Genomic DNA, 24,868 nt, shown 5'->3' with positions numbered 1-24,868 from the left:
GTCGGACCACAACACGAGCGGCGGAGGCCATGAGCGGAAAGTTGACGCTTTTATGTAACGTGAACAAACATCGCGGGTTCTTGCGTGAAGCGTCGGAAACGCATATTTGGCGTGAGCACGAGGAACACAGCGCGCTCATTGGCGGAACCGAACCCCAGGTCCCGCCCCCCCCCCACCCCCCTCGGGTCGGTTGATGAGCCGCTCCACTTCCTGTGCTCGGCTCACAGTCGATCTCCACCCACCAGCCCGGAGAGAAGACACCAGCCCGACCCCCTCCACCGGCCCTCAACGCGACCATATGGCCCCACCAGCCCTCGTTCTTTCTTTCATCGCTGTGCCCACTACTCTTTAAAAATTCCGCCGAAAAAGAGAAGACGATTTTCCAAAACATTCTGGCCGTTATCTCACGTAAGTACCGAGAAGCAGGAGGCGCTTCCCCCCGGTTGAGCTCTGTGGATTCGCACGTAACATGGCGGGCTGGTCCTTCTGCCTTCCTGCCACACATGACAGACCGATTCATTGAGTTGTGGCTTTTCACGCGTCCCCGGCGCTTTGTCGGTCGTTTGCGGTGTCGTAGCGACGCTCGAGTCCACTTTCTGTCCGTGTGTTGTGTCCGTGCTGCGGCTTGTTTGTGGTTTTAGAGGAAAAATTCAGCGCGAACACGAGCTTCTTCTGTCGCCGTCCACATTAGCCGCTCTCTCGCTAGCGCCATGTCCTGAGCCGCGGCGTACACTGTGCTCGCTGTAGCTAACACGGTTATACGTGTCGTGTGTAGAAATACACGGGGCACAGTCGCTGTTCGGTGTGTTGTCTTGGTGACCCGGTGTTTTTAAGAATTATAGTGTTCGTGAATATATCTCCTGTCAAGTTGTGACTCCATTGCGCCGTCACTACGCATGCGCAGGCTGTAGTTAGACAATGTGAAGTAATAGAGATAATATCATCATCTGGCCAAAAGTTCGATTAAGAGGAATGTGTTCACATCATGCAATGTCGATGTTTCTCACAAAAGATGTTATTTATATTTAATTTCATAGACTGATTGACTGACTGGGAAAGTTTTGAACTCTTCTTCGTGGGTGTTTTCCACAGAAAGTTTTTCTTTACTATGCTGTCTTTTGTACTGAGATGAGTTTAATAACTGTTTATTTTTAACCTTGTTCACCACTAGATTTCAAAGGAAACACGGGACTTTTTAACCTCACTAGTTGTACATCACAATTCAAGTTTAATCTGGGAGATGTGGCCAAACATTTCAATGGTAGTTTCAAATAAGCCAATATTGATAATCATCACAATAAATGTTATGTTCACGTTTAAAGACTGATTTCTACCTCTAAGTGAAAGTTGTGTTTTTAAACAATGACAGACACTTTATAAAAGTAGATCAGTTATGTGTTATACCTCCTCACTGTGCTTGGATAATATACAGGCAATATTTCAATGTATATTGAACTTTGTTATTTTGGGATACATGTTGATATTGCTTCATTACTCATTTCTAAGCCATGCAAAGACGTGTGGGAGATGCTTAACTGAACCTGTAACCCGTAACTGAACTTTGACCACAGTGAGGACAAATGTGAATACATGGGTGACAGACAAGCTTAGCCGGTGACAGTGCAACACTTGTTTTTTTTTCTTGCTGGGATAAACAAGGTACAGGACATGTTGTCTTCATACAGTGACTGTGTGTTGAGAGCTAATATTCATGTGTTTGTCTCTCAGGGCTCCCCTGTCTCTGCACAGGTGTATGAGCGCTACCCGGAGGGGCTAGGGGCAGCTCTTTACCGGGAGAACTTTGACTTCAACGCTGAGCCGCCTTGGGATCCTAGCTGATAGCGGGACGGGTCCATCTCCTGACTTGTCCATGTGAGTGACTCAGTGTCTGTGTGCACACATGCATCTCATAGCAAAGTCCAGGATCATTGTGTCCTGGGTAGAATTTGGCAAACCACTGTGTGAGTTAACAGATTTGTGTTGGGAAATGAGTAGATTCAAACAAAAGCTCAATGAGGGGTCTGGAGTTTACAGAATTACTAATTGCACAGAAACAAATGTGTTTTGTCTTGTTTGGAGAGAAGTTCTGTGAGACTGTAAATAAAAGAAGACTATTCAAAATACTTTAGTACTTTGAGTCTTGTTAGTTTTTATAAAACACATCTTGTCCACATCGACTACGATTGTGTAATGTGTAGATGCTGTGGTTAATTTTTAATAGGTGCTATGTCTGTGATTTAATCTCACAAAAAATATTTATTGTGGTCATGCTAATAGTCCCGTTTTGTTTCTCTGTCTCTCTCTGTCTTTTCCAGTTTGTTGCATACCGGCAGGACCCCATTGGCTCAGTCGTGACCCCTTGACTTGTTTATCTGTTCTTTATGATTGTCGGATTAGCGGAATACGGTTGAGATGAAAGGACTCGCTGACAAACCCAACTGCATCATTGAACTTCTGGAGGGAGGAGTGACCCTTGAAGATGTTATTGACGGGCACATCTGCGAGCAGACTCTGGTCAGTTCAGCTTGTAGAGGGAATTATCTAAATTCTCCAGTCATTGGTACTATAATGTGCAGCAGGTTTTCTCCAGTTGAGACGATAACCTCCTTGTCAGAGTCTGATTTTAAGTAGTTTGACCAATTGCTTCGTTTAATCTGTTGCAACCTTCAACTTCTCTTGTGTTCACAGGTTGGGAAGAGTGCGTTTGTTGTGGGCGACCTTGGTGCCCTGATGCGGCAGCATGCGTGCTGGCAGAGCACAGTGCCACAACTGCAGCCCTACTACCCAGTCAAGTGCAACAGCAGCCCTGCAGTCACCCAGGTGCTGGCTTCCTTGGGCTTGGGCTTTGTTTGCACCAACAAGGTAAAGACTAATTCAATCAGCTCTGATTTTTTTACTTTTAGTTTCTTTTTACAAACTGCTCAGGGCTTCACCCTCTTATGATGGCTCCTAACAGTTTGGGTCCATTACATTACAAGCACATAATTGATTACTGGTCAGCTGATGACTGTCGCCTTTTCAACTTGCATAACACTCTTGGTTTTTGATTGATTTCAATGTGGTTTTTAGACTTAGTTGCATCTGTTTATCTAACATAACAGCCTCTTTCCCCCTCAGGCTGAAATGAACCTGGTTCTGGAGCACGGGGTGCCACCAGAAAACATCATTCTGTCAGGTGTTTGCAAGCAGCTTGCCCACATTAAGTATGCTGCCAAGAACAACATCCAGTACCTTGTTTGTGAGAATGAGGCCGAGTTGTCCAAGATTTCCCGTCTACACCCGAGTGCAAAGTAAGTGATCAGATTCTGCAGCAAACTTTATTTGTCTTGCTTAGAAAGATTATTCATACATGTTTTGCTCCCTGGCTAATGTGTTTTTCTGTCTCTTCTAGGTTGCTGCTGCAGTTGACCACTGAGGCCCATGCGGCTGAGACCAGCATGACCATCGGCTCCTCTCTGAAGAGCTGCCGGCACCTGTTGGAGGCAGCCAAGGAGCAAGGCATCCAGGTGGTGGGCGTGACCTTCCACATCCCCAGCTCCTGCCTAGACCTACAACAGGCTTACACCCACGCACTGTCAGACGCCCGCTGTGTGTTTGACATGGGGGTGAGTACAGTCTAGAAAATATCTATATAATTTAATAGATATATCCATACAAGATTATTTTATTGAACCTCAGTTTCTTTTTATTGAAGGATGTCTTTTTCTGTTTAGGTGGATCTGGGCTTTAACATGAACATCCTAGACATTGGTGGTGGATTTACAGGCACAGAGTTTCAGCTCAAACAGGTAAGTGTTAAACAGCTGTGACATGATTCATTATGCTTCGGTCAGACTTAAGAGCTGAAACAGAAACTAGTTGGCCATTACCCGAACTTTACATAAACTTTCATTAAAATCTTTTGAGTAAATGCCAAATATCAAAGCACACATTCTTCAAATTCTTGGCTTAAATAAAAAAGGGAAAAGCTCCTTAAAAAAAATGATGAATGCAAATGAGTGTCAACTTACTTTCACATGGGAAAATCTGAATTTTGTTAATAAACCATCAACAGGTGGTAAAAGATTTGACAAATTTACTATTTAGGCAGCACAATGATGTGAGATACCAGTACACCTGCACCACTGGATCTTTTTTTTATAGCTCAATCATTATTTCTATTACCTGCCACTAAAACACACAGAGGGTAATAGATTTCAGGTTGCTTCCTTTTTCTGGAAACACACTCTGACTGCGTATTTGGTTGAACATTGTGTGTGCAGGTTGAGTCTGCAGTCAGGCCGCTGCTGGACGCCTACTTCTCCCCACTGTCTGGTGTGCAAGTGTTGGCTCAGCCCGGCAGCTTCTACGTGGCCTCAGCTTTCAGCCTGGCTGTCAATTTGATTGGCAAAAAAGTGGTGACCCGCTGCTGGGACAGCCTTGTTCAGGGTGAGTTGCTTAATTCTCTGGTTCATTTTCCTCCATAGTAGCGTTCATTCTGAATTTAATAACTCTCTGCATCCTGGCTGTAAAAATGTGTGGATGGTAATTCTCATATTTGTTTTTAGTTTTTTACACATGCTGTTACATAATCAAGTCTGACTCTTGAGACCTCAGGTTGTAGGCAATATTCTACTTTTCTGACACGGTGACTCACTATACATTCACAGGTGAGAACAACGAGGATACGGAGTTCCTGTACTACATGAATGAGGGTGTTTATGGCCCATTCAGCCGAAAGCTGGTTGGAAACTCCATCGCTGCCCCGTCAGTGCACAAGGTTAGTCGGCCTCCCAGTCAACCCCATTCAAGAATGAATGGAGCCGCTCAAATTGTATCAGGGAAAGTGGGTTAATTCATTGTGAGTGTATTCGACTCGAATACATTGAATCTGGGTTTTCTCATTCAAATTATTTAAAACTGTGTTGTCCTGATGTGACATTTAGTCCAACAAACAGTGGATTGATACCCAAACTGAAACTCCTGCCAGATCAGGACCAGTGACTGTAAATGATTAATTTCCTCTAATGCGCTCTGTGAACCTTACAATCAAAAATAACTAAAAATAACCCTAATCAGATTGCGTTATGTAAAAGCAGGGCTGCAGTTATGTAAAAAGGTTGAGGTAAAATAAACAGTGACGTAGAAATGTTGATGTAATGCTTCAGGGTTGTAACACCCTGACCTCTTGTACTTACACGCTTATAGTTGTAGTTAGTGGCTATTGACATTTAGTTTGATTTCTAGATAATAACCAGCAGAGGACAGATAACTGTTCAAACTACTTTTAGCTACTATAGGAATACAGTTTGAAAATTATAATCTATGTTTCATATAATGAAAATGTTTTTACAAAGCATAATTTCTTTGCTTGCAGATTGAAATGATTATCATTTGTATAGCTCCTTTTTTACAGGGCATTATTATTATTAACTGTGACAGAAGTTGATTATAGCTTTCCTTATTGCAAATCTTAACGACACGGTTTCCTCTCTGCAGCGTGTGCTGTGTGCTGAGGAGACGGTCTATCCCAGCAGCCTATGGGGTCCGACATTGGATGATCTGGACCAGGTGGTGGATCGCTGCCTGTTGCCTGAGCTCAGTGTGGGAGACTGGCTTCTATTCTCCAACATGGGAGCGTGCAGCCTGGAGGAATCACTATCCAGCTCTCCCCAGCCGCCTGTCTACTACACTGTCTCCACCTCTGATTGGTGAGTACGGAGTGATTCATCACTAATACAAGCATGGACGTAATATATGTTTTTCCAAGAACTGATATTGATGTTTGGTGTTGTTCACAGGTACGAAATGCAGGAGGCTGGTGTGGCACTGGACAGTGCCATGAAGACTTTCTCCATGGTCCAGTACAGTGCGTAACTACCCTCTGCCCCTGTCCTGTATCCAATTGCACAGACCCTCCTTTGCCTGTCCTTTCACTATGAGTCAAGGGGTCAGCGTGGTATTTAAGATCGGGGGCTAAATGTGGTCAACATTCCAGCCACCTCAGAAAATCCAGCATCCTATTATTTCTTCCAGGAATTTGACTTTCTTTACCTCCTACAAACGGTTAACAATTGTAGTTTGATACCTCAATTGTCTAAAATGTTATCTGGAAGGTTGTGTATCTTTACTCCTCCCTCTAATGGACTCAAAAAACATGTCAGCTAAAAGAACTCCAGCCCAAGCTCAAATGACATTATGCAACAAAATGGACGACTCTCTGGAGATGGGGCCCTCCAACTTGTTTGGGGTGGTTTTTTTCCTAATTATAACAAATCCAGTTTACAAAATGTACAATTGATTTCAATCCTGTTCTTTCTTGATTATCTGTTGACAGTCTTGTAAATCCTGTATCTGTTCAACTCACATTTTGTCTGTAGATGATTTTTGAAGAGATTCAAAGAATCAATGCCTCGTGTGCATTCTGTATTTCAGAGCCCTCACTTGGCAGAGTTTAAATTAAATTATGACAATGATGTAACCTTTTTCTTTATTGCAGTTCACCTCAATGCATCTTTATTTATTGGATTCAGATATTACCGGGACATATTTAATGCTCCGTCTTTGTGTGTTTTGCCCAGGTATTATGCTGTGGCCCATCTAACAGTGTTTTCCTGACAAGATATCAATGTTTTGTTTTGTTTTTTTAAACGCTACATGGATATAAGTGTGCTGTGATTGCCATTTGTGACCTCAGTGGTTTCTCTCTACTCAAAGCACTTGAAGGAAATGCTATGAGAGATTCTTTTTACACTGAGTTAGCTTTCAACACAGAGAAGCTGCATACACCCAAACACACTCCTCACCTCTATTAGACAGATGTTATCTGGTTTTACATGCACAAGATCTTTTGTAGGTTAAAGAAATACTGTGACATTTACCAATGCAGCCCTGTTTTTTGTTTTAAGTTTTTCATATCAGTGTCTCTTGCATAGAGATTGCTCCCTATTCTCCCAAGAACTGAAAAACCAGCAAAGGATCATGTTCTGAAACATGCTCGAACATATATGATGTGTATGCAGCGGACATAGACTTACATGTCTATCTTTAAAATATGACATGTTAGTTGTACACAAATGATGAATGATGAATTAAACGCCAGACGTTTCCTCATGCCTCTCTAAAGATACGAGGGACATATTGCAGTCACTTGTACAGCTCAATCAAGTCTGATGATATTAAAGATGACCTGACTCAACTGCAGTTTTTAAAGAATCCTGCCCTCGTGTTAAAAATTACTAATGTATTAATTACATGCTTGTCTAAGGCACTAATGGACCATAGCCTGTTTTGACTGTAAATTGTGCTTGTTAAAGTGATTAATTTAATACATTTCTGACTGAAATCATTTATCTTGTGTTTGTTTGATCTTTGGCATTGGGAGGTGGAACAGTTGTGGGTTACTTGCACATGTTCTCGATAAACTTGTCACTGTTTGCAAAATAAGTTACAACCATATGTTTCTGATCAGACATGACTCTGGTGAGTGTGTTCTGAATATATGAAACAATCTGCAAGCCAGATTTAGGGCTGCTGCGTTTTAGTGGAGGTGATGTGTAACGTATTTAACACTTCTGCAGATCTTATTAATCCTTAACTGCTCAAACAAAATATTAGAATATCAACATGGGTCATTGAAGGTGCTTGAATATATATATTTTCTACTAAAATAGAAATTTAAGTTTAGCTTTCTGCTTGTGTCTTCCACCATCTCTCAGCTTTTCAACTTGAAAATGCATCTTGTCAACTCGTAAATCATTTTGATTTTTATTAGTAACTAGGCTGGTTCCTTGTGTCGATCCACGCCACATTGGGTCCTTGAATTAAAAGATAGTGTTGGAAACCTGTCATATTAATGGTTCAAGCTGGTCAGTAATTTGTATTTTACCAGGGAGGTATTCTGTTTTATCGTCTATTAGATGCACTGTTTATTCTATTTAATTCAACTGGCCTTTGTGATCCATTCATTCTAATAGTATACTCATGAAATGTTTTTGATATTAGCATAGAATAGTTTTGATTGTTATCAAAGAAAAAATGATTCCAATCCAGCAGCTCAGTCCCTAAAAAAGATGCATAAAAACACAGGACACAATGATTATCAACTCTAGCAGCCAAAAATAAGTATCTTTGAGTAATTGAGTCGAGTCGAATCAACTGTTGCTGAGTTTTGTCGTAGTAAAAACCAACATGCCCAGGAGCTTAGATTACAAACGCAGTAAATGCAATATACTGTAGTTACAGAATAAATACTAACGAGCTCAGCAGCCATCTTCTTGCACCTGTGCATTGAAGTATCTAATCATTTATATGGTGCTGAAGCCTTTTTGATACTAAACACGCATTTGCAACTCAGCAATCAAAGAGAGCTAGCAGTGAAAATAAAGCTAACAGTGAGTAAAGTGGAGATTTAAGTTTGAGTCTAAATAAACATGTTCAGTCAGCTCTCACCTGTGTTCTCTAGCTTCTATCCTCATCTAACTGTTAAGAGCTAATCTTGACATTACCATATTGCCAGTCCCAAATATTGCACTAGATGTCTTTAGCCATTACTCATTCTGAACCTCAAGATCATTAGAGTAGAAAATATCAAGGAAAATGTTTGCACACGTGTCTGATGTCAGCAAAATGATGCCATTGATTTCTCCATAATCTTTATGAACTATTGCCACGGAAACATTTCCTGTGTGTTATATGGGAGAGAGGATAACCAGAGAAGGAATCCCTTCTTTAAGAGGAGTTGTTATACCTCCATTCATGTCTCAGCCACTATAGACTGGCACTCACTACATGTCATCATGGGCTGAGTGAGCGCACAGTACATAGCAGAAGTGGTCACTCTGTATTTGATCGAGGTGGCGATGATGATGAATAAAAGCTGATTTATTAGACTGCCAGGAACAAAGCACTCACTCAGCAAAGGACGTCACAACACAGTGATGGAGTCGCAGTTACATGCTTGAGGAGTTCTTGATTCACAGCCTGCTCAGGGTGACAGAGTAGGAATGCATTTTGGTGGCTCTCTGATTGGTTAATTGCATAACCTTGGTCAAGAGGGAATCTTGCTGTAAAAAAATCCCTTATTCACTACTGAGCAGGTTCAGAGATGACGTAATCTAACTGAGTCGCCCTGACATCACCTTTGGGAGACGACTCCTGGTAAGAAACACTTAGTGCAGTGATCGGTGACATGTATGTGTCAAATCTCCTTTTGCCCAGAAAATCCCATCATCCTAGTTTACGTTGCATGACCAGAGGGCTGACGTGACCTTATCCATCAAATGTTGAACTGAATCGTTGTATCACACCCAACACTGAAAAGCTGAACCTTTTCAACAGTCAAATTTAAAGTTGATAGATGATTAATGACTGTGTGAAAGAATCGTAATGAGTTATGGCACAAAAATTCGTAGGTATAAAGGAATGGAAGTGCTTGTGCTACTGTGTAGTAGGTGATAAACGGATTTGTGACTGAACAAATGGTCCTGTTGTTTTGCAATGCCGTAAATCGTAATTCACCAGTGCACCTCGGAGAAGCTTTGGATTGGCATACCGTCACACTGACACTTTAATAAATTGATGATCCCTCTTCAAACAAAGTGAAGGCTGTGATTCTAACGTGTGGCTTCGCTAAATTTGTACGAAAGTGAACATTTCTGCAAGTAGTCAAGTGAGAAGGCAGAGTATTAGATTGCTAATTGAAAAATGTTTTTAATCGACCCACAAGTGGGCAAAACTATGACTGCACATGAAAATTTTAAACTTAGCAATGCTATGGCAAAAAATGGCTTTCCGGCCATTGCTAGCTGTTTGAAGTTTTCTGATCAATAAATGTATCCCAAAGTTCTAACTTTTACGCTATGCTAGCCCAGGTACTTCTAACTTTAATTTCCACTCCCTCTCTGATCAAAATGGTGGGTCGATGCTATAGGCTAACAAAATGGCATGAGATGACATCATGATTGAGGGACCGCCCATTTAGCTCAGTTACTTGACATCTCATTGGTCCACCTTGGTCACGTGCCACGTGACGTCCAGTAGGGGTCGCAGGAGCCACGCCCCCCGGCCTAGCCATGTGGTGTAATGACCAAAAACCCGATGGACAGGTCACTAATCACATGAAAGGCGCAGAGTGGAGGATGAAAGGCATCACCTGGAGACCCCGGATGAGCGTGTGACAGTGGCGGCGGAGGAATAAAAAAGTTATTCTGTTTTTAGGCTGACGCGCCTCCCATTGGTCAGTTTGTGCTGTATGCAAATTAGCACGGCTACGTCAGATCCTGAACTTGTGCGCCATATTTTTTCCTCAGTAGAGGAAGAAAGGGACAAAAGCGGCGGAGACATTAACGTAACATCGCAGGTGATTCGTAAACATTGCGCATTCTCCTGAAGGCGTGCGCGCGCGTATGTGTGACCGGAGGATGCTGCTCGGATGAGTGTGCGCGCGCGGCGGGGGCAGCGGACGCAGCTTGTCGACACACACACACACACACACACACACACACACACACACTTACGCACACTCACGCACACACACGCAGGCCGGTGGAAGTGGGGATCGGTGGAACCTGTCAGATCCAACGTTCACGGGAATAAGACGAAGGTAAATATCCGTGCGGGGCCGAGGAGGAGGCGGCGTGTCCCGATCACTGACCCGCTGCTGTGGTGACCCCGATGTGGGCAACACACGCTGACACAGACGCACGTTCATAGACACAGCAGGGTTAGCATAGGTGGTGACTGGTCCAAACACACACAGTTAACTGAATACAAGTTCTCATCTTATCTCAGTGAAGTGCGAGTATTCATTTATTATTCATGCAGAGGCTCGTAGTGGAATCAGCTGTTGCACAACAACTGTTGTGTTACTGTGATTTGTGAAGAGGCATGTTGTGGTTTGATATTTGTACAGGAAAGTTTTGATCTTAATGAGGATGATCCTAATGCTACAGTTTATTATTTCACTAGTTATTGACAGTGACTACAGTAAATTGATGGTTTTGTCCTTTTTGTCATTTTATGAGCAGCATGCTGAACATTTCACAAAGTTATTTCTAACTATGATTAGATGAAATCAAATTGATGTTGCCTTGTAGGTTTATACACACACACACACCAACATACAGCATGGATTAACTATTGTGTCTCCCTTCACCTTTTGTTCCCAGTATTTTCCATTTCCTGTTTAACTCTAATCTTTTATTTCTACAGTCTTCTTCATTAAACAGCTGAATCTACAGCAGCGTCACAAATTGTAAAATTAAGTTACCATACTGAAAGAGTGGTTACTGTCCTGTGACCCCACTGTCACATGTATTCGAATGTGCCTTAAATGTGAACATACATTATTTAGTCAAAGGATATTTATCATAGCGTTGTAATAACTGTGTATTCATGCTCCGTCCCAATTTCCATTTGTGTCCTATCAGGCCTGTGAGGTAAAATGTATCAGGTTCCAGTTGGAAACATTGAGAAGATAAGAAAGGCGCGCAAGGCGGTAAAGAACATCCTTTCTGAGATTGGCCTGGAGGATTGTCAAAACCTGCTGAAGGTATGTAGAGTTGTATTCAGGGTTCAGTTGATTACAGATGAATAATGGTAAGGTATTAAAGAAAGTTGATTTCAGTTGATAAAATCATGTTCAGTCATTGATTTGTAATGTCAGCTATTAATCCAATCAACTCTAATCCAATTGCAGCATCAACCACTTTACAGTTTAAAAATAGTATCAGTTTCTTGTTAATCTTTTATTGTAGAGATTTAAATTTGATACATTAAAGAAAGATGCTCACAGGGTTTTCTATTGGGTTGTTATGGCAACAGGAGGGGGGAGTTGGGTAATATGATGTCATGTCTACTGGCAGATTTTCTGTAGAATTCGTCCAATGTGGGAAAGGTCACAAATCCATGAGCAGGACTACTCAATGGAGAGGTTGTGTTAATGTTAATATGATACTTGTGAGATATTTTCATGCATTTTGATATTTCTGTATATTTTTATTAGATGATTTACTGTGATAAGTGACATCATGAAGCAGACAGGAAATTGTCACATTGTGTAATTAGGTTGAACTTTTGCTACAGATTAGAGACATGATCGTCTGCTTGTTGAGAGCAACCAATCATTCATCACTACATTGTATAAATGATTCACTGCTGGGATAACGTTACTGTTAACCATATGGTTTTTGAGTTTTTCTCCACAAACAAGCCTGTCTTTAGTTTTTGCAAAGTGAAACTCGTTGTCCTAGAACATCATATTACATGAAACCCAAAGTATCATTTGTGGAAGTTAGCAGTTAATGTTACCTGATTGGGGTATATACAGCAGGCTTAGGGTATGCATCCCCCCTTTGTTGCTTTTAATTTTCTTAATTACCATTTTGAATGTTTGATTTTGCATGTTTTACATTGTACTGTTTCTTATGCTAAATCATTGTTTGTGTGTTTACTGTCAGGACCTTAATGAAAAGACTGAGACAAACGAAGAAGAAGAGGAGGTCTTTCATGAAACCAAGTGGATTGATTTTACAGATGGATACAGTACGAGACTACAGAAAAAGGTGAATGTGACACGCATCAACAAAATATCACCAACAACAGATTATTTGCTAGATTGAGTAACTGTTAAGTAATGAATACCTCATGTCAGTGGAGTATTTATTCCATATTGTGTCAGATTTGTAGGTTGGTGAGAATGTTAATGCACAGATGATGATTCAGTGAGATATTAACTGACTTTTTCTTTCTGTTCAGTGGCCTTATCGGTCCCACTCGCTGTGTTGTAACCTCTGCAAGTACTCGTCACAAAACATCTACAACTTCAGGAGTCACGTCTCCCGCTGCCACGGATATGTTCAGTCATTCTGCGCGCTGGCGCCCTGTTCCCAGTGCCTCTTCATCAGCCACCCCAAGGTCGTCAAGAGGCACATGCTGCTCTTCCACGCCAAACTCGCCACCCAAATACAATCACAAAGGGACCCGTCTTTACTCACCCATCGCGGAAACGAGAGGTATCAGTGTCGAAGATGTGGATTTCCAAACTCTTCGATCTTTGCGATGAAGAAGCACATTATTCTCAAGCACTTGGACAGTTTGGCAGAACAGTATATAGGTTACAGATTAAATATTCAAGGAAATACGTCTGTAAAGATCTACTGCTGCAAAGTGTGTAAGGTGAACACGGGGAATCTAGACCAAATGTTGCATCACATGCTGGTTGAGCCGTCGCATTATTCAGTCAGCACACAAGTGCAGAGCCTGATTCACGAGAACAAGAACTACACCATTAAACCAACACCCAATGGAAATGGTGTGTTTCTGACATTCCCAAGTATCTCTCCGAAATTACAGCAAGCTCAAATATTCAACAGTAAGTCCTTGGTTTTACCAGCTAATGGCCAACCTGCTGGGACTGTGGTGACATTACAGCAACTGCAAGGAAGTACAAACACAACTACTCTGATCTGTGCCCCTGGAACAAACCAAGCTTTCCTGCCCCCTCAAGCATCGGCACTAGTGCAGCTAGCTAGTGCCGAAGCTAAAGGTCTGCTTCAGCCTGGTGCCACGATAGCGCTTCGAGGTACTTTACCCCAAGGACCGTCCATGCTCCAGCTTCCCACAGTGTCTACTGTGTCTCTGAAACAGGCACCAATGGTTCTAGCTCAGGCTTCTGCCCAACCACATCAGACTCCACAAGCACAGCAGATCCTGGTTCCGTCAGGAGTGCAGGCCAACATGGCAGCTGGAGCTGTACCTAAGCCTGCCGTGGTTGCACAAAATGCGTCAACAAATCAAATCAACCTACAAGGCACCATGCTGACTTCACAGTCCCTGCTGAATCACCTGATCCCAACCGGCAACAGGGTGAACGGCATGCCCACATACACGTTTGCTCCACTGCAGGGAGCGATGCCCGTCTCTCAGAGCACAAGTACCCCTCTCAAGGCTGTAGAGCAAACAAGTAACTCCGTACCACAAACTAAGAAATGGATTACCTGTCCCCTCTGTAATGAACTTTTCCCTTCCAACGTGTTTGACATTCACACAGAGGTCGCCCATCAGACAAAATCCCTCACCTCCAAGTCAGAAAGTTTGGCAGCACGAGCAGCATTCCTTAAGAAAATGCCAGACAAAACTGTCAAATGCCTAACATGCAAAATTCTTCTCTCAGAGAAGAGCGTCTTCCAACACTTGCTGCATGGCCTGCATTGTTTGTACTGCTCAGCCTTGTTCTACTCAATCAAACAACTTGCTGAGCATGTGAAGCAGCACAATCCTTCAAGCAAAGCATACTGTGATTTCCTAAGGCAGAAGTTCAGGGTCTACTCAAAAGGTGTCGGAGGAATCCTATTCCCTTACTTTGACGTCCACACCACTGCACCAAAAGAGATCCTCGGAGACACGGAGGTCAATCTTGCCCTGGTCACAAGTACGCTCGACCTGATCTTCTTTAAGTTGCAGCCCAGCAGCCAGTCAGAAATCTGTTCAGCTCCTGTAAAAATCAACAGCATGTACTGTCCCTTCTGTGATGAAAAGTTCCCAAACGAAACCAAACACCTGCAGCATCTGAAACAGAAACACTTTGTTGCTCCTACTATCCATGCCATCCTCAAGACCGAGGCTTTCAAGTGCATATACTGCAATGGAGTGTACACAGGGAAGGTCACCCAGCAGGCTGTGATGCTCCACATTCAGCGATGCCGGTGTTCACCAAAACAACCACAGCCACCCAAACCTACAGCACCACCACCGCAGCCTCCAAAACCAGTTCAGCAGATCATTCAGCCGTCCGGGCTCTACTTTCTCCAAATGCCACAAAGGCTGACTATGAAACAGGCTCCAGCAACTATAACTCCAACTCGTGCGATTCGACCTGCACCTGCAGAAACTGCAGAGGAGCAGCTGTCAAAGAAGCGGCTGGAGGCTGCGCTGAAGCAGGTCATGGAGGACAGCAAACGAGAAAGAGAGGTAAAGGCGGCCATACGCAAGAAACGGGAGCAGGAAAAGCTGTTGCCTCTGCCGGAGCCTGAGGTCCAAAACGACCCTGCGGTGAAGCTGGCTTTGGAGCCGACCCCAGTTGATCGCCGCAGTGGTGACGAGCGCAGAGACTTCATATCTAAATACTTCAACTTAAACCCATACGCCAACAGAGCGGAGACGGAAGAGCTGTGCAAGAGGCTTTCTCTCACCAAGCCGGAGTTGGCGGCCCTCTTCAGCAAGAAGCGCAGTAAGTGCATGAAAAGCCTCAAGAGGAACAGCCCCGCCATTCTCCTGGGCTTCAACATGACCGAAGTGAGGAAACTCAAGCACAACCTGCTCATCCCAGAACAGCGGCCCGCCGAACCCACAGAGCAGCCGCACGTCAGTAAAACGGCGCAGGTGGTGAACAATGAGGACGTACCAGAACCGATGGATGTGGGCGGAAATGAGAAAGTTGCAGAGGAGGTGGAGCCGATGGAATGAGTTCAGGGGGCCGACCCCTCTGATTGAACCCTGATACTTTAACAATGGCCTTTTGTGTTGACCGTCACTGGAAGAGTTGAACAGTGTATTTCCTAACGTACACCTGTACATGAGAGCAGTTTCTTCAAGTAGCCATCATTAATAGTGTTTCATTTGACTTTAGAATGTTGTCAGTGGCCCATAACATTATTTCCACACAACCAGAGTAATGCTGTGATACTCCCTAATATATAATATATATAAGCATATTGAAGATACAGATGTATACAACAGTATTTCGCTGGTTACATTATTCAATCTACTGACTTCAACATAATCACTGACTTGTGCCTGGTAGCTGCTTTTTTCACCCTTTATTTAAACCCTTTGTAAAAAGTGTGATTTCAGTTCTTATCTTCTAATATTAAAACTTAAGTGCACAACTCCATCTAGAGTTCAGTTATTATGCTTTTTCTGTTTTTCCTTTTTTGTAACATATTGGACCTATTTCATTCATGTGCACGGCTTTATTATTTCAGTTTTTTCACGGTTTCCATCTTCGTATTGACAGTTTAAGGGGGGGGGCATGTGTTTTGCTCACCAGCTCCTATAAATTTTTAAGGTGGACGTTCTTGCTTGATTCCCAGAATTGTCAAAAACATGGTTATTACTATTATTAATCTCAATTGAATCATGAGGCTTGCTTGATCTTTTCTTTTACTGTCAGGTGAAATTATGATATGTGCCATTGTGAGGAAGTCTACACAGTTGCATAGTAGAAACAACAGAACATAGATGTCATCGGGTGTTGATTCTTTCACTGTATATCTTTGGTTCTCCTGTTTTCTTTTTTTTTTACTTGTATTTTCTATAAATCCTAGAGGTTCAAAATTGTAGGGAGAGGTCAAAGTCCTCATTCTGTCCAAGACCACTGTGTTGTAAAGAATAAAGTGGTTCCTTTTTACATGAATCATTCATTACTTTTTCTCTTAAATATATATTATTTGTACTCAAGCTGTGTTAAAGGCCTCAGATGTATCTTTAACATGCAGCTGACTGAAAAAAACTTCAGGTCACTTCTGATGCATTTATCGGCAGAAACAGAACAGTACGACGGAGTACTAGGGCGACTTGAAGAGGGAGTTTAAAGTCATACGAATAAAGTTGTATTTTCATAATATTACAAGAATAAAGTTGTAATTTAAGGATACATTTTAGAGGGGAACGATCAGTTAAAATGAGGAATGTGGCGAATAGATTGGTTCATCAACAGCAAATTATACATTTCAGGATTTTGAAAAGATTACAACTTTATTCTCATATTCAAATTAAACCACAACTTTATTCTCGTAATATTACAACTTTTTTACGACTTAATCCTTAATAATATGACCTAATTCTCGAAAGAAAAAAAATGTATATGAGCAAAATACAGAAGAGAAAGTCAAGTCAAAATGAAGTCAGTGCAATAAGAGGCTGGCAACATTGAGGTGTTTTTAGTGTTTAATATTCCCCTGAGAAACACATATGCTTCATACAGTTTCATACAGTTCACTCACCCATTATCTCAGCTCTAAAATCAAATACGTGTGTCTCTGTACATCTCAGAAAGTAAGAACATGAGGGTCCAGCCAAATGTCTCATTATTGACAGCATGCATTATTATCGTCTGGCCACAGTGCTGCCAGTTGGTCTTGACCTAAAATAGTAGTTTGACAAAAAAATCTAAAATCCAGCTCCACTTACTAGATCTGTCTCCAGACTTCATCGTCCCCTTATTATTTCATTTGAACTTTACATACGTCTTGATGAATATGATATGAATGAAAGCCCTAGAAATTGCTGTAAAGTGAAATCACAAGGTCCTATCATTAGCTCTTTTTTAAACTTGTAAATTTTTATTTGACAGGTGTTCTGATTTGATCGAGGATAGAGGGGCCACTATAGTTGTTGGTTTGAATCACCTCCAGCCTCTTCCTGTACTCCTCTGGGAGGCCGTTCTCCTCCGCACCCAGACACACCACCTAATAATGAAACACAAGCGAGAGGGACGTTTGGTAAATAAAACAATTAAAAAGATTAATCTCCTTAGCAAAGCTGTTTTCATACATGAACTTCAGAAAAGTCTGGTAAATTAGGTGCGGACATTTTCCAGAGTTTGTCTTTCACACATGAAGAACACAGCAAGAGATTGTTGGTGTCAGACGCGTTCACAACAGGAAGTTGAGATCTTTGTCTGGTTCTTGCCTCTTGCTCATCTTGAGATATTTGTATTCTTTCAGTTTTGAAACATTAACGACACGCCCGTTCACTCGCTGTAGATTTTCGAAACATTTTCCTGCTCCATTCTCACATTGTCCTGACATTGTATTCTGGCACTGGCATCGAAGGTTCCGGAAAATGTCCAGAGCAACTGATTCGAACATTTGCCTTCTCACTTGCTTCCCCTTTGAAAAGTTCAGGATGTCTGGACTTCAGGTCTGAAAGCAGCTCAGAGGATTTGTCATGTGTCATTACAAGTATGTTATTTTTGAATCTGTGTTTTGTGGACACAAACCTGTTTGTACTGAGGAGAGGGGGGGCAGGCGTGGAAAGATTTCATCTGGTATGTCCTGCAGAGCATCAGCCCTTCGTCTGTTTCCACGGAAACCTCGAGTGGCGAGTAAATCCCCTCCCTCACTCCTTCCTGGCTAAGGTCACAGGAGGAGGAAACATGCAGTGTCACTTATAATGACAAATATCAGCTATGGAACTGATGTAACAGCTGTGTTTTGATGTGTGTGTGTGTGTGTGTGTCTCACTTGTCGAGGCTTGTGAGGTTTTCATTGTTCAAAGCCCAAACCACCCCCCACACTTCAGCGCCTGGACAGAACTGGATGGTGGCCACTCCGCCGTGCCAAGAGTTCTCCACGTGTTTCTTCCACAGGCCAAAGCTCAACTTGTAGTCCTGTACACAAACACACACACACACACACAAATTCCATAGTTAACTTACACTTGCATTTATTTCCTGGAGACTTTCCACAATCATAACCACTTCTCGACTAAATCCTAACCTTCTAAAAATCAGCTTTTTCCCAAATGGTATAGTTTTTATCTCTAATTGGACAAGCTGTCCTCAACTGGTCTTTACTCTCACAAAGGTGTCCTATGACAAAGACACTAACACACACACACCCATGGGGGACAAAAGACTGTGATGTGTGCATTTTAAACATAATGCCTTTTATTCCACTGTAGATGTAAAGAGCTGCTATGTTTGTGTTTTCAGCCGAGTCCCAGCAGGACTGTTCTGCTGTTGGTGTCAGACCCTGTTGTTGCAGCCGGTTTAATGGGGGGGGGGGTAACTCAACAGTCTCATCATTTAAGAGGACCAATATTAGACATGAAATAATAACATCATATTATATATAAATGAGGGGCATTGTTTATTTGTCTATTATATTATTCGGTTTGTGCTCATCAATCAACAGCCAAAATACTGTAAATGAGTCAGAGTTGGTGATACAGATACAGAATCAAATGACCTTATATCTGTTCGTTACCTCATTATAATCACATCTATGGATCATCATGTCAATAATACATACCATCAGAACTCACTGTGCAGCAAACCCTTTTAAAACACTATGTCAGATAAAAAAAGAAGTAAATACAAATCAACCATGAGGGTACAAACCCAGAACAACACGAATCATTACAGTACAATTAGTCTTCAAAAAAGCCAAACTACAAGTTCTACATGCGAGTGCAACTAAACTCATTGTTAATGATGTTTTAATATAAACAGACAGTGGACGATGGTGATTAGAAATTAGAACATTTTACCAGGGGGCGCTGCTGCGAACATTTCAGAATGATATCCGGTCATTCACTGCTGCTTTCAGACATGGTGTTGAGAGTGACGTCAGAACGACAATGTGACGTAAAAACCAACAACGACATGACACACACACGACAAGCATTTTATTGACGAGCAATAAGATGACTATTGGAGCAATTACATGTTAATCACAGCAGAAGTCGACCTGACTAATTATTTCTGTATTCATTATCATTGTTATATATTTGCGGCGCACACTCAACAGAACACGAAAACCCAACAAAGGCGGTTTGGACCTGTCTGAACGCGACATGAGTGGGTGAAAGCCCCCTCGGTTACCTTGAGTCGAGCGGTGCAGCAGAACATGGCAGAGGGGTTCGACAGCTGCAGCCTCTGCCTCAACAGGTTGCTCCCGAAGGCGAAATACATGAACTGATCGAGAGCGGCCATGTTGGTGTGTCTCTGCTCAGCCAGGTGTCCGCGGACAAAGGAGGACAGACAGGATGTGTGAAGCACCGTCAGTGGACATATGTCTGTGCTCATCGGTGCAGGTTCATGTCTACAGGACTACAACTCCCAGCGGCCACTCGACCAAACCATCGAAACCATTGGTCGGTTATAAGGACCGTTTAAAACGTGTCAGCCAACCACAGCACAGAGTCACGTGTAGAGAAACGCCCATAGAATTGATTTAAAGAGGAAGTACCACACCAGCTGTCTGCTCATGCCGCCTGTAGGTGGCGCTATATCAGTCAGGCTGCTGCCATTCTGGGAACTTTGGTGTTTCTCTATAAATTTGAGTCTTGACCTTATATGTCAATTCTGTACATTCTTACTTTTACTATCTTAATACTTGTTTTTATTTTAACTTTAAATGAGTCAAGCAGCTTTTAATTTTGTTGTAACTTTTACAGTGACAGTAAAGTCTTATATTATGATGCAACCTATTGTTTGATCCATCCATCAAGTCCATTCAAACCCTTCTGAATTGTATTTGCTTACTTCAGGTTAAGTGCTGCTCCCTGGGAGTCTGGATCAATCAGACCTTCTAACCTCTGAATGAACTGAATTATGCAGTCAGAGCCATTCCGTTGGTTAAAGGCCACATAACTGCATCAATAAGACACAGGTCCAGATGTGACACAGGTTTCTGCAGGTTTCAACTAGTTCAATATGAACTTTTCAAGACCATAAGGGATGAACCTTAGTAAAACAACAAAACCATGTAATGTTAGTTTCTGGATTACACTTCCCCATAATTGAAGACAAGGTAAAGTATCTTGGTAGAGAATAACCCTCAATATTCCATGTTATCACAACACTGACCTAAATATGTGAAGGACCTAGGATGTGATATATGATCATATATGAACGACATTTGAGGCCTAAATCCTTAAAGACCCAGCAGAAATCATTATTACTCACCATTTCAAATACAGTGAATAAACCAAGTGTCCGATAATAATATGACCATATAGACATCTAACCATGCACATGTGAAGTTTTAGGATTCACTTTTCATTTTGACCACAATCAGAAGTTAACGTAAATGTGTTAACCATGTTACCACAGCTATTATTTATCTCTGGCATTTTCCCAGTTTTTGTAACATTACTCATGGAAAACATTTCTATTCAAAGACACTTTATTTAGTCATGTAATGAAAACAGTAAGAAAACAAAAAGTATCTGACTGGATAACAAAACAGCAAGTCAACAATGCTGTAATAACGCACACAGTCAAGTTGATCCTCTTCATAAGAAGCACTTTTAATATACAAAAAGGAAAAATAAAGAAAAGACATTGAAATTCAAAAAAGGTTTCCTCTGAGAAAAAAAATCCTGTACAAACAGCTGGGAGGTGAAAAGCAACTGTACAGCCTGGTGCTCATCTCCTTGGACCGCCTCGGCCTCGTCCCCTTCCTCTGCCACGACCTCGTCCTCTGCCTCGTCCACGGCCAGCCACTAAGGGACAAGACGGTAACAGTCAGCACGTTCGTCAAACTTTCACCAGCATATCAATGAATTATTGACGTAGGTCAGTCAACGATTAGACCGCAACAATGTAAAACTAGATACAGGAGCCAGACATGCACAGCTCAAATTTTAACTTTTATTTTTCCTATCTTTATGATCAACGTGCAGGACATTGATATCAGGGACCATTAGAAATATACAAACACATAATGGAGTGAGTGGACAGTTTGCACTCACAATATCAACAGTTGTGTGGTGATATAATTCTTACACTTGTGAATGAAAGGGGTCAGACTGACATCCCTCAGAAACATCACAATGTGCAAAAATTAAAGTATCTGCATGAACGATTCTCTAAACTACAAACACAACGCAATTCACAAAATACAAAGACAAGAGTGATGTGGTGTTCTTATGTTTTTGTTGGCCTTTGTCATTTCTGCCACACTCACCTGCTTCCCTCTTCTTGGACTTGATCTTTGGCTCGATGTCGACCAGTAGGGTGTCCAGTGGAAGGCTGTCGGGCAGGATGAAGTAGCGAATGTTGTTGCCACGGATACTAAGAGACTCGAGCTGAGTGGGCTCTCTGTTTTTCAGGGTCATTTTCACAGCCTTCAGATGAGTGTTCATGCTAACGTCGACACCTACATGAGAAATAGAAGAGGGCCAAACATGCGATGATGAACACACGAATCCTGCGATCACAAACGGGCAAAACAATGACGAGCAATAAGACGACTTCTGTGTACTACTTCAGTTGACCTGAGACATTATGATGGGGGAGACACATCAATCAAAGAATCTTAAAACAAAGTCTATAAGACCACAGATTATGGTTGTATGACAAATATCCTGTCTCTCTTCCCAAAATGCCATCTTTATAACAACCAAACCAGGACACGTGTCAAGCCAATTGTGTTATTGCACAAACAAACACACAGTTGAGCTTTATGAGTGAATGGACACATGCAACATGGCAAACTAGTCAAACTTGTACAAAAACTTGTGTGATGTATCAACTTCATTTGTGCTACAGTGAGTCACTGAATTCAGCTGTAAAAGATCATGTAACATCACAAATGCATAGTATGAATGTAAGCTGGAAAGCCAGGTCTCATGACAGAGAAAGCAATGAGAAAAGTATAAGTAATTCAGCTATATTGACCCACAGGATGAATGAACGTAGGTACTCTGCGCAGGTCAACAAGTGACTCTGCTCCTCTGATGTTTTCTAATCACTCACACAAAGAACTGATCTTTATTTTTTTTTTTTTTTTAAACCCTGTTGGATTCATATTTATTTTTCCAGCATTCAAATTCAACTTGAAACAAGGTCAGTTACACTTTACTTCTAGCCTAAATGTTCACTGTGATCCAAGAGCGAAAGCAGCTCCAGAGGAGAAAATCAGGACATTTAGGCTAAAAACATAAATTTAAATGACGTCATTTTGAGTCAAATCTGAACACCGGAGCTTACAGACACTGGGATGTCACCACAGGAGCAATATGCATTTTATGCATTCGTGTGTGGTCTTTACCAAACATGACTTGAACACACAGTTATCACAATCAATCAGTACAGAGGGAGATCATCTGTAATCTGGCAAAGCACATTTCCAACACAACCAGACACGACTGGTCACAGTTAAATCATCACAACTAGATGAGCAGGATAATTGTGTTTGCATGCAGAACCTTCAGCTGTTGCATATTAATTTGCCTGTTTGTTAATCACACAACACCAGCAAAATAACATGAGTCATTAAGCCTGAACTCCACAAATAAGCTTTGTTGCAGTTTATAAAGATCAACACATCTTCATGCTGCAGCAAACTACACTCACCTGTGATGGTGCCGTGGACCTGGGTTCCATTCTTCAGTTCGATAGTGACCGTCTCATGGCTGAGCTTCATCAAAAACCTGAGAGAGGAATCATCGAATGAGCTCACAACACAAATCTCAGCACCCTGGAGCGAGTTTCCAGGTCCAGTGTGTAAGATTAAGGCAGATGTCTAATGCAGAATAATCCTCATGATGTTTTCACTAGTTCGTTTCATCTAAGTTGTATGACTTGTAGTTTTCTTTAGACCAAAAATGGCCCTTTATGTTTTAATACTATATATTTACATCATGGGGGGTCCTCTCTATAGAGGCCGCCATGTTTTTTTCCCATCAGTCCAGACTAGACAAATTAAACAGGCTCTTTTTCATGTTTGGAAGGAAAGGGTGGGGAGAGGGGTACTAAGCTGCAACATGCAATTTCAACACTAGATGTCACTAAATTCTACACACTGTGCCTTTAACCTGGGGGTAGCTAGGTTTAGCCGTTAGCCGTGGAGCTAACAGCACCAAAACAATAGCGTGCACGGGCGAAGCGGGGCCTCGATTTTATATAAACAAAGAGCTACAACTACTTTTAAAACTCACATTATTATTAATGAGAACAAGTTAATTAAAGTGTGAGTTAAGTTTAAATCCAACAGGAGACGAGGCCCTTGAGTGATTTAAAGCTTCATGTTGATGCTAATTTAAGCTAGTTAGCAAACAAACGCTGAAGGAAGACAGAGGCTCGATAATAAATAAAAAACACAAGTTGTGTGTGAGACTGTGTGTGGTTCTATGAGTGGATTGGTGTCGGAGCCCGGAGAGAGCGAGCAGCAGAGAGGAGCCCGGGACCAGCCTCCATTCATTCCGCTTCCCGCCTCACTCCGAACATCCGCATCCATCCTCCGGCGTCTCTGCACTTTTCTCCATTTTTAACCTCGGAGCTGCACAGACAGAATGTCTCTGTGTCCACGTACCTGACCAGTTTCATGATGGTGATGGACTGAGACAACGAATCCTCCACCGATGAGAAAAAAATTACGACGCTGGTTTTACACTCAGGCCGCTGACGTTCTGTTCACGTATCCGTCGCGGGGATGTGACGTAAATACCGCGAGACGAGGAAGAGGAGGCGTCTCGTCGAACCACACCGCCGCCTACTGGTGGAGTCAGGACATAACAACACTTTCTTCACAACTGTATCATATTTATAACTTATTTATAACTTCACAACTGTTTTATATTTAAAACTCTATTCTTCTGTTTCATTTAAAAACCTGTAACTCTGCAGAAATCACACATGATCAAATTCATGCGCTGTATTTGAAAAGAAACCCCAACAATAAAGAAACCAACGTTATCTTGTAAAATTAGTTTTGTATCCTAAAGAGGTTCTCCTGTTGTAAGTGACTTGATTTTCAAATTACGTTTGTTATATTTAAAAGTTTTAGACATTATAATTGATTCTATTGTTAATGGTAGTAGGTTGGTTCTTTTTCACAGCAGACAAATGGACTTGTCATCGTAGAAACATATTGATGACATTAACTGTGGCTCTGTTCTATTCGTGTGTCCCAGTGAGTCTGAATAAACAGACACCAGGACTCTGAAGCAGCTACATGAAGTTCAACTATTAATTATTTTATTATTCACACTACGACATCAAATGTCTTCATCTGTGAAAAGAGAAAACCTGATTCTACTTCACATTTACACACTGACAACAAAGATATTTGTATATTTACTTGAAAGCCCAGTACAAAATCTTCGAGTGAATCTGAATCTCAATAAAACGCACTGATGGAACTTTGAGACGTCGTCT

At 41.8% G+C, this 24,868-nt stretch overlaps 4 protein-coding genes across 4 annotated transcripts; 2 read left to right on the top strand and 2 right to left on the bottom strand.

Moving 5' to 3' along the window:
* Positions 1 to 205: 205 nt before the first annotated feature.
* azin1b (antizyme inhibitor 1b) lies at positions 206 to 7,327 on the top strand. Its single transcript, XM_020090763.2, has 11 exons — positions 206 to 408; positions 1,729 to 1,872; positions 2,316 to 2,514; positions 2,689 to 2,862; positions 3,118 to 3,290; positions 3,392 to 3,605; positions 3,714 to 3,788; positions 4,263 to 4,428; positions 4,650 to 4,759; positions 5,479 to 5,690; positions 5,781 to 7,327. The coding sequence occupies exons 3-11, from the start codon at positions 2,413 to 2,415 to the stop codon at positions 5,854 to 5,856; spliced, it is 1,302 nt and encodes a 433-aa protein (XP_019946322.1). The 5' UTR covers positions 206 to 408; positions 1,729 to 1,872; positions 2,316 to 2,412; the 3' UTR covers positions 5,857 to 7,327.
* A 2,709-nt stretch (positions 7,328 to 10,036) lies between these two features.
* On the top strand, positions 10,037 to 16,393 carry adnp2b (ADNP homeobox 2b). The gene is made up of 4 exons (XM_020090861.2): positions 10,037 to 10,582; positions 11,409 to 11,530; positions 12,438 to 12,542; positions 12,736 to 16,393. The coding sequence occupies exons 2-4, from the start codon at positions 11,423 to 11,425 to the stop codon at positions 15,442 to 15,444; spliced, it is 2,922 nt and encodes a 973-aa protein (XP_019946420.1). The 5' UTR covers positions 10,037 to 10,582; positions 11,409 to 11,422; the 3' UTR covers positions 15,445 to 16,393.
* A 520-nt stretch (positions 16,394 to 16,913) lies between these two features.
* Positions 16,914 to 19,867, bottom strand: ggcta (gamma-glutamylcyclotransferase a). The gene is made up of 4 exons (XM_020090494.2): positions 19,586 to 19,867; positions 18,225 to 18,370; positions 17,981 to 18,113; positions 16,914 to 17,447 (listed from the first exon to the last, which is right to left on the bottom strand). The coding sequence occupies exons 1-4, from the start codon at positions 19,787 to 19,789 to the stop codon at positions 17,322 to 17,324; spliced, it is 609 nt and encodes a 202-aa protein (XP_019946053.1). The 5' UTR covers positions 19,790 to 19,867; the 3' UTR covers positions 16,914 to 17,321.
* Positions 19,868 to 20,994: 1,127 nt separating this feature from the next.
* On the bottom strand, positions 20,995 to 24,192 carry snrpd1 (small nuclear ribonucleoprotein D1 polypeptide). The gene is made up of 4 exons (XM_020090377.2): positions 24,024 to 24,192; positions 23,066 to 23,142; positions 21,675 to 21,866; positions 20,995 to 21,210 (listed from the first exon to the last, which is right to left on the bottom strand). Exons 1-4 carry the CDS (start codon positions 24,035 to 24,037, stop codon positions 21,134 to 21,136), a joined length of 360 nt encoding a protein of 119 aa, XP_019945936.1. The 5' UTR covers positions 24,038 to 24,192; the 3' UTR covers positions 20,995 to 21,133.
* Between the last annotated feature and the right edge of the window lie 676 nt (positions 24,193 to 24,868).

This window comes from Paralichthys olivaceus, chromosome 20, assembly GCF_024713975.1.
Source record: "Paralichthys olivaceus isolate ysfri-2021 chromosome 20, ASM2471397v2, whole genome shotgun sequence".
In the NCBI taxonomy this organism is placed as follows: domain Eukaryota; kingdom Metazoa; phylum Chordata; class Actinopteri; order Pleuronectiformes; family Paralichthyidae; genus Paralichthys; species Paralichthys olivaceus.
Note: the sequence above shows the minus strand (reverse complement) of the source record. Positions and strands in the feature narration are given on the sequence as shown.

Bases quoted from the DNA above. Each gene is read 5' to 3' on its own strand.
- azin1b (XM_020090763.2), top strand. From the start codon at position 2,413: ATGAAAGGACTCGCTGACAAACCCAACTGCATCATTGAACTTCTGGAG. The intron at 2,863-3,117 runs GTAAAGACTAAT...TTTCCCCCTCAG, and splicing joins GCTTTGTTTGCACCAACAAG to GCTGAAATGAACCTGGTTCT. The intron at 4,429-4,649 runs GTGAGTTGCTTA...ATACATTCACAG, and splicing joins CTGGGACAGCCTTGTTCAGG to GTGAGAACAACGAGGATACG.
- snrpd1 (XM_020090377.2), bottom strand. The intron at 21,867-23,065 runs GTGAGTGTAGTT...TTTCTCATGTAG, and splicing joins GGTCCACGGCACCATCACAG to GTGTCGACGTTAGCATGAAC. The intron at 21,211-21,674 runs GTGAGTGTGGCA...CTTGTCCCTTAG, and splicing joins GTCCAAGAAGAGGGAAGCAG to TGGCTGGCCGTGGACGAGGC.
- adnp2b (XM_020090861.2), top strand. From the start codon at position 11,423: ATGTATCAGGTTCCAGTTGGAAACATTGAGAAGATAAGAAAGGCGCGC. The intron at 11,531-12,437 runs GTATGTAGAGTT...GTTTACTGTCAG, and splicing joins ATTGTCAAAACCTGCTGAAG to GACCTTAATGAAAAGACTGA. The intron at 12,543-12,735 runs GTGAATGTGACA...CTTTCTGTTCAG, and splicing joins GTACGAGACTACAGAAAAAG to TGGCCTTATCGGTCCCACTC.
- ggcta (XM_020090494.2), bottom strand. From the start codon at position 19,789: ATGAGCACAGACATATGTCCACTGACGGTGCTTCACACATCCTGTCTG. The intron at 18,371-19,585 runs GTAACCGAGGGG...GTTTGTGTACAG, and splicing joins GCTGCACCGCTCGACTCAAG to GACTACAAGTTGAGCTTTGG. The intron at 17,448-17,980 runs GTTTGTGTCCAC...TTTCATTATTAG, and splicing joins CCTCTCCTCAGTACAAACAG to GTGGTGTGTCTGGGTGCGGA.